This window comes from Clinocottus analis, unplaced genomic scaffold (genome assembly GCF_023055335.1).
Source record: "Clinocottus analis isolate CAN_PGR_092001 unplaced genomic scaffold, fCliAna1.0.p SCAF_19, whole genome shotgun sequence".
Lineage (NCBI taxonomy): Eukaryota > Metazoa > Chordata > Actinopteri > Perciformes > Cottidae > Clinocottus > Clinocottus analis.
The window spans coordinates 6,562,555-6,571,390 of record NW_027175920.1 but is presented as its reverse complement, the minus strand read 5'-3'; the positions used below and the strand labels follow the sequence as shown (position 1 = coordinate 6,571,390).

Below are 8,836 nucleotides of genomic sequence, written 5' to 3'. Positions count from 1 at the left end.
GATGAGTCTTAACTTTCTCTTGAATGTCTTACAGTGTTTCATGTTTTTGTTTTTGCCATAAAACTTAGATTGACTTGACACTTAACATCGGCTGTTCCGGTTGTGAAGTGTAATTGAGGTTGGGACATTTTGCACAGAGATAACCCCTCTCCCTCTGAGTCTTTGTGGCATGCATTTTTCGTTCCCATTTCTAAAACAGCAGTGTCAGCCGTGCTGGAGGTCACGCGTATCACTGCACCACTGCCAGTCAACCCAGGCAACCTCTCGGAGGACCCAACGCTATGGGAATACTCCCGAAAATACAAACAAAAACAAGTCCTCTATTTTAGTGTAGATGAAAGCCTCATTTTTGTGTAGCTGACCTATATCAAGGGCAATGGAGTTACAGGAATTACACTGTTAACATTATGGGTTGCAGCTAATGATTTGTCATTGTTGATTATCTGTAAATTGTTTATTTTCCCTTTTTCGAATGTTAGAAAGTAGTGAAATGCACATCACAGTTTCTTGAGGTGTTGAGATGCCCGAACAGGCCCCAAACCCCAGCGATATTCAGTTCTAATATTGTAGGAGACAAAGAAAAGATGCAAATCCTCACACATGAGAAGCTGGAACTTAAAGGGGACACATCAGTGTCTGTTTACATGAGAACTGGAACCGAGAAATACAATTGTGCATTAAGCTTTTTGTGGCTGTTTGAAAATGAATTTGTTGGTGTGGCGTTATAAATAAGTTAGTCCATCTGCATTGTGGGTAATGTAGGCAAAAGGTTTGGACAAGGATGAAGAATGAATGAATGGGGAAGAAGTAGATCGTCGCTTTGCTGCAATCTCCATGTGTCTGTGATTTTAGTGCAAAGTTAAATCAGTGGAGTACTCTTTCCATGTTTTTATTCTTTGTGTTACAGCTTTAGTTTGCTTGGAGAGTGTTGTGCTTTCACCACCTCTCTTCTTTTGGATCAAATTCATAGTTGAGTTGAACAATATCCTGAGTCACCCTGTCAATCTGCGCACATCAAAATTGAACATCATGCATGAGCTTTCTCTTTCCCACGCATGCATAAATGCAGACTTTGAAAAACACCTACAGACCAACTGATGGCACCTGCCATGAAATAATAAATAGTTTAGCAGGGAAAAAAAATCCCACATTTGATTCTTTGGTCATTCTCGTCACGTATGGGGGATATTTCCCATTTTCTCCGCAGGCACAGCTGCACACAGCAGGTTCAAATATCCAATTCGGGCCAATGGTTATTGTCGGGCTATTTTTAGCCCGCTGATAAAGGATACTCCTATCAGCTGAGATGACCACCCTTGAATTCATAAAGCATTGCCTGTGTCCTTTAGACACAGCAGCAACCATTTCAGTACCGCTCAAGGTGCTGAGATAAAAATTCGGTCCTGTTCTTGTCTCTTTTCCTTTACCAAACACAAGCACCACTACAGCTGCCACATTAAGATAAAACATATTTGAATACGAATGGGTCTCTATAATGAGTATTATTGAAGTCCACTTGTCTTTTAACTTCAGTGTTTTGTCATTCTGTGTACAAAAACAGCCCATTTTAATTGAGAATATTCATGTATCCATCTAGTCTATTAGAATCCATTAGAAAAAGCTGCCCTCCTGCATGCACAACTTCTCAGTAATGCTTTGATTATATGCCACTTACCTGCTCTGCCTCTTCCGACGCTTCACTTCAACCTTTGAGAGGGAAATTGAGAGGTGTTTGGGACATGTTCATTCAGATTTGTGATTAATCAAATGTGCTGGCGCTTTCTGCAGAGTCAATTCAGTGACTGGATTTATGAATGAAATGTATTTTGTTTTGTGCTTGAACCAGAACTTGCATCTGTATCTTCGTGCAGGGGGCAGCTGAGAGGAGAGGCTGAGACGTGGATCACTGCTTAGCGCAGAGTCAGCCAGAAAGGTAGCACCTCGGCCTTGAGAGTGATGAAGGCCTTTAAACAAGGTGCCGTTCCGTTACATTGCGCTGCAGGGGTGGAAAGTACATTGATGCAAGTACTGAGCTTTACTTCAGCATTTCCATTTAATGGTACGTTTCAGTAGAAAATATAGCTTCTTTTTTTTTACATGTATTTATTGACTTTATTCCCTCGTTATTATTCAACTTAATATATTACAGAAAATAGTATCTCGGCTCGTTACAGAGAAGCTGTTTCTATTTCCCCATTTTAAAAGGATCACGGTCCCAAAAGTTGAGAACAATTGTTTTCTATGTTCTCCCATTAATTATCACGACCCCTCAGATTTACTGTGACCTTTTTGTCTTTACCTAACTGAACATAAGGTTTTTTTTAACTAACTCCACTTCCACTTTGACCTGTCTACAACAGAAAAATGCTACTTATGTACAGTACTGTATGTGTAGATCTGCACAATGAGTACTTTTATTTGTGATACTATGAAGGAGCTGTATTTAACATGACAGCGAGGAGTGACGTCTATCTGAGCAGAGGATGAAGTCGCTCGTCTTCCGAGGTGGGAAGAGCCTCTAAGAGGAAATTGAAACGCTTCCAAACTCCTGACTTGCACCACACATGTTGTCCTCTAGTCTAGACCGGCCAGTCGAAGCGTACAGGGTATCAGTTGAGGGATTGCAAAAGGGCAACACTGTTGTTTTGGACTCTTGCCCTCTCAGAGGGCCTTGAACGCTCCGTGAAGCCTCTCATCCAGCCGGCAATGGTATCGTTAGTCTTAAAAAAGAAAAAGGCATTCAAAAGGATGAAGGGGCCGCGGAGAGACGACGCAGCTCACATCCGTGAATCAAAAACGCTTGCAAGTATGATGGTGGTCAGATGTCGGCGAGCTGGTTGACAATAGGAAAACTGCGAGACACGGGGTCAACAGAAGTTGACCCGGTGATAATGTTTGCCCTCATGAGTGCAGTCGCGCTGTTGACTTGAAAGACTGGTTTTGTGCTGCGAGTTAAATGATGATGAAAAAGATCAATATCGCGCTCAAATCTGTCCATTCAATACGAGGCTGGAGCCAGCAGCTGATTAGCTTAGTCTGGCTCGGTCCAAAAAGTTTAAAAAGAAAAAAAAAAAAGAAAATGTCCAAGTTCCAGTTGGAGGATGGTGTTACCTTTTGAACAGAGCCAGCCGTTTCACATTGTTTCCAGTCTATATGCTAAGCTATGCTAACCATATCCTGGCTGTAGCTTAACAGGCAGATATGCAAGTGGTATCTTTTCATTTGACCCTCGGAAAGAAATGTCAAACTACTCTTTTAATAATGAACATTTCTGTTGGCTCTTACACTGTCATCCTGAGTGACTCCTGGAACATCCAGCGTTGAATCATCGGCTCGTCGGAGGGTCAAGACTCTTGACTTTGACACCCCGAGGTACAATTACGAAAGAAAATTGATCTATTTTGGAGTCAGAAACCAGTGAGCCAATGAGAAAATGATTTTGCCTACCTTTGTCTCTTGCAAACGTTTTTAAGATGAGTTAGTCGGTCATGAGTGTGAATATTTCATGCTTCTTTAAGCGAAACATAAAAGATGAACACAAATGCTGAACGCGACTCATCCAATTTGCTCCAATCTTTAGGCGACATGAGATACAGTCAAAGCAAGCCAAAGCTCGGCAGATGGAGACCGCTGAGCACCCAGTTTACATGGGCATCAAAACAGATGGACGCATGAAGCGTAGCACCTGCTTTTGGCACCGCGTCTTGACAATTTCAGCGTGATTTTCGACTGGAAAATAAATTGCAGAGGAATTTAATCTTACAGTGTTACCAGGTATTTATTGGCCAATGGAAGTTGAGTTTCATCAATGTTTGGCAGCAGATGCGCGGGCCGGCTGCCGGATCTCCACCAGTACACGCTTCTCGTTCAGCTACATTCATAAATAAGACGCTTTGTTTCTCATGTTATCTCAAAATGGCCACTAAATCCATCACGTGGGTTTGAGTTATATCGCAGGCAAATGAAACGCGTTTGAATTGTAAATATATTGATGTATATATTTAATCAATATGAAGTACACTTCAATTACTTTGGATGTCAGCAAACAAAGAGACTTGAAATCCTTTTAAAAGCTGCGCAAAACGGTGCACTTTTATGCTCCCGTTGCATGTATTCAGCTCATAATTTGGGCTGCGATAAGGTCATAATCATTAGTAATCAGCAATAATTACATCCAGGTGTCGACATTTCTTGTAATCTGAAATCAGTGTTGTGTTTCTCTACCTGCGAACATTGGAACAAACTCCCCTTAAACCAGCTGAAGAAAATTACATGTTTCTGTTGCATCTCTGCTGCAATTAGCGGGATGGCTCATCTCCGTTGTCTTTTGTTTGGTTCCTGCAGGAGCATGAGGAGTGGCACCTGCTCTGTAAGTGCCTTTGATTCACAATATTGTTATGGTACACATTTTTAGCACAATGCAAATGCTTATGTAAAGGCTTGTGCATTTAAAAATAGGTTATGAAGCACGTGTTTTTGAGTAGCATTTTGGGAAAAGAGAAGATTCACAATTCACAAAGACGTCTCCATTTATTTTTTTTGCCATTGATGATTATGTTTGCGTCGGTCAGATGGCCGTAGGCGGCGGTTGGCAGAGACAATATTCATGATCTGGACGAGAGGAGGTTGAGTCTATCATAATTGGATGAAACCTCACACCTGTTGCCTCGGGGATCTAAACGAGCTCCTTTAACGTCTGCAGGGAGGTCGTGGTGATTTGGGAGGTCACGGATATGTCTGACTTCATTCTGCTGTGAAACCTGCTTGAATTAGATGGATTGACGGCTGTGACATGCATGACATTGCACCTTGAGTTGCACCACGGTCTTTTAAAACGTCCCCATACTCCAGGGACTATGACGACGTATTTGACTGAGTTTGAGCGAGAGCAAATACAGCACAATTATGAAAGAAACAGTTCCATATTTTGAGAAATGCACTTTGATGAGGAAATGACTGTCAATCTTCTTGTCTAATTCTCAGCTAAAAACAAATAAGTGTACTTTGCAAAAAGTTACATTATTTCTGTAACATTTCTGCATCCATAGAAAATGAATGTATATGAAATATTTTGGATATCAAATTGAATATAGTTAGAATATATATAGATTCAGTTATTATTTGGTTATTTAGTGATAGTGCATCTATTTATATGTATTGGCCTCCAGCAGTTAAATGTCTGTTTAATAAACTTGACAATGAGCAGTGTAACACACTGGAGGTAAAACACCAACCATTATTATTTCCGACTGTAAATTCTGTGTTTAAATAACCTCAGTTACCACAGAGGTCCCATTGATATCAGTTAATGTCCTTTGACTTGAGCAGCCAGACTGTCCACTGATACACATGCAATTTGCATCCTCCATCTGTGAGGCCACTGCTAATCTGCCCAAACAAACTTCCTGCCAAGCAAACAATGTTTCATAATGAAGTGGGTCTTTGCCAGAAGGGCCATCAAAGATAATGGCTGCACTGCTGCTGTTATTTTTTTCTTCTCAAAGCTGAGTCTCATTCACACGTATTAGTCAAGCCAATACTATCTAAATGATTTTCATTAGCCAAAACAGCTGAGTTTAGTGCCATTGAGGTTTTTTTTTTACTGGTGTAATTGAAGTGTACGACTGTGGCCTTCTGGGACAGCACGTAATGCAAATGTCTTTTAAAGACGAACAGTTTAAGGGCTGATTAATATCCCCCAAAGAAAGCAGCTCTCTTGGGTCACATCATAACAGCTGCTAAAAAAACATTTACAGGGCCCATGTGACACATATTAATACAATAATGTGTCAGTTCCAAACTGTATCTTTAATCTCTGAAACCAGTCATACGATGTGTGTTTTGGTTAAAGGAGAAAGTCTTGACAAGATAACCCTGCTGACGTCTCGATGACATCATCAGGGCTATTTACAGAAAGCCTGTGATACAAACCTGAGAAGTGGGACTCAGGAGGTAGGGAGGGTCTGATGTCAAGTTGCATCATATGTAAGATCCAGTGTTTTCAGAGCGCAACCCATAGCAGGGACTACAAGAGCCGGCTATGTCAACCTCTGCTGCACACATTTTGATCTTAACTTATAAATCCCAAGTGGAGGGATTTATGTCTGGCATCGCTGCAGTACATCTTTAACGTTTTAAAGTGTGTGCATTGGCTTAGAATGTTAAAAATCACACACTTGTTTTGCATCATGTCAAACCAAATTAAACTGGGGTGAACTGCAATAACAACAGTAACATTTAACACATGTATTATTCTAATAGTCCGGTATAATTATAATGTGAAATAGCAACAATGCTTCAACATTTGAATTGATATAAAACTGTTTTATCATCACCTCAATCCATCCGTAACTCAACTGTTTCAATGTATGTGCTGTATAAACCTTAATCCGGGCACAGTTGAGACAGCACGTAAACCTTAACACTTAACCATATTAATCTACTGTGCATGAATGAAATCCATTGTTTTGAAAATCATATTCCCATGGCTCCGCTCTCCAATGAGGACCGTCAGGTGCTCTCAGCAGTCCTAACCATCAATAGAATGAAAGTCCAAATAAAGCTCAAACAGTATAATTATCAATGACAGGTCCTTTTTATTTCACAGGAGTCAACACGCCACCTCACAATAGCATGGAAAGCTTAAACGAGAAAGACAAGGAGAGGTTCAAAATCCTCACATCAGTACTAAACACCATAATACAATATGTACAAAGGGCGTGGGGAATCAGGCCCACGTTCACTTATGTAGTAAAAGACAGCATGGAATAAATACATATTTTACATACATGTTTAATATAAACAAATACCTCTCGTACAAATTGCACTTCATAGCTGTGAGGTAAAAAAACAAACAACCACATTGTGAGCACGACGTGGCGACAGCAGTCACTCTGACAAATGCCTCGGTCGTGTCTGCTGCATTCAAATAACAATCAGTGTGTTTCAGTGCGTCTGAGCGGTCATTTTAAGAATGAAGTATGACCCATCGAGAGCCCGGGGATCACTTAAAGGAAGCCACTGCCCTTTAATAGATTATCTGCCTCAATTTACACTGAACTCCTGATCCAATAAAATAAGAAATAAACAAAAAACATGAGGATTAAACAGTTCCATTTCACTGAATTCTGTTTTTAAGTGCAGCACCGAGTATGTGTTGTTTCCGCTTTACTAAAAGATGAGGGTTGATATTATTTAATACATTACATCTTCTCTACTTGGACATTGAACTGTCCTGGTGAGATTTGATGATCTTGGAAACAACATTGGTCCTGCTCCCTTTTTTTATTTTAATAAAAACAATATGGCTTTTAAACACAATGCAGGGGATTCCGCCTGACCATTGACTTCTATGACACCAAACCGAGCCGCGAGCTGCAGCTCTTTTACGCACACCTCTCCAAACAGAAACCCATGTCCGAGGAGTGAACGCCCGCTGTTGCCATCCCGCAGTAATCCACCTGCAACGAAAGCAAGTGTCTTCCCTTCACAGCTGTGATTCAGAGTGCGACAGCTTCGCGGCTCCGACCAGGCTGCTGTCGCTGTTGTCCAAGACGACGCAATCCGACCACAGCCCCAACGTGCCGGGCTCCAGCGCGGAGACGAACCCGCCGGAGTAGCGGGACAGGTCGCAGGAGCTGATGTGCAGCCGGCGGTCGGCTTGCCTCGGGCAGCACAGCAGCCTCTTGAAAGCCTTCCTGAAGTCCGGGCTCCGGCAGTAAATAATGGGATTGAACGCCGAGTTCGCGTAACCCAGCCAGTTTAAAAACACGAAGAGGTCCTTGTCCACCTCTGCGCCAAACACGCGCACCACGTTGACGATGAAGAAGGGCAGCCAGCACAGAGTGAACGTGCCCATGATGATGCCCAGCGTTTTGAGCGCCTTCTGCTCCCTCAGCGCCAGGATCTTAGACGGCCTCTTCTTGAACTTCGAGGTCAGTCCGGTTAAGGTGTTGTGAAACCTGCCCTCGCACTTGTCGATCTTCTCCAGCTGCTTCTTCGCCTCTCTGTACACGCGGGCGTACACAAATATCATAACCAGCAGAGGAATGTAAAACGAGATGACGGACGAGGAGATGGCATATCCCCTGTTGGTGACGAAGTCGCAACATTCAGGGTCGTCGTAGCAGGCTGTGTCCGCACTGTCCCGGGACCAGTGCATCATGATGGGGAGGAAGGAGACCAGTGCAGAGATGGCCCAGACGACGCACACCACCGTCTTGGCCCGAGCTTTGGTTAACAAGCTTTGGTAGCGGAACGGGGAGGTGATGGCCACGTACCTGTCTATGGCGATAACGCACAGGGTCTCGATGCTGGCGGTGACGCAAAGGACGTCCACGGAGATCCAGAACTCGCAGAAAAAGCTGCCGTACATCCACGAGCCGCGCACCTCGAGCGCGGCGCCAAACGGCACCACCAGCAGCCCCATGATGAGGTCTGCGCCCGCCAGAGACACGATGAACACGTTGGTGAGCGTCTGCAGCCGCTGCGTCTTGGCGATGGCCACGATGACCAGGATGTTGCCGAACACAATGGACACGACGATCAGACACATCAGCACGCTCATCGCCGCTATCCACTGCTCGGACACGGCTGCTGTCGCGGAGTCCGGCGCGTCCGGCGCCTCGCTGCCGGAGCCATTCTGGAAATTCACCGGCGAGGACGCGCCGCCGTCCCCCATGACGGGCTGCTGCGCTGTGTGCGGGACCAGGTCGAGTTCATCAAGGCAGTGCGAGGCAGCCTTTCTTAAGTGTGTCGCGAGCGCACGGGCCACAGCTCTACGCCTGTCGCGCGCCAAACTCCATCTGGAGTTTCTCTCTCTCTCTCTCGCTCTCTC

General features: G+C 43.7%; 1 protein-coding gene across 1 annotated transcript; it reads right to left on the bottom strand.

The window, feature by feature from the left end:
- Positions 1-6,590: 6,590 nt before the first annotated feature.
- adrb1 (adrenoceptor beta 1) lies at positions 6,591-8,836 on the bottom strand. Its single transcript, XM_068583026.1, has one exon. It carries the CDS (start codon positions 8,678-8,680, stop codon positions 7,487-7,489), a length of 1,194 nt encoding a protein of 397 aa, XP_068439127.1. The 5' UTR covers positions 8,681-8,836; the 3' UTR covers positions 6,591-7,486.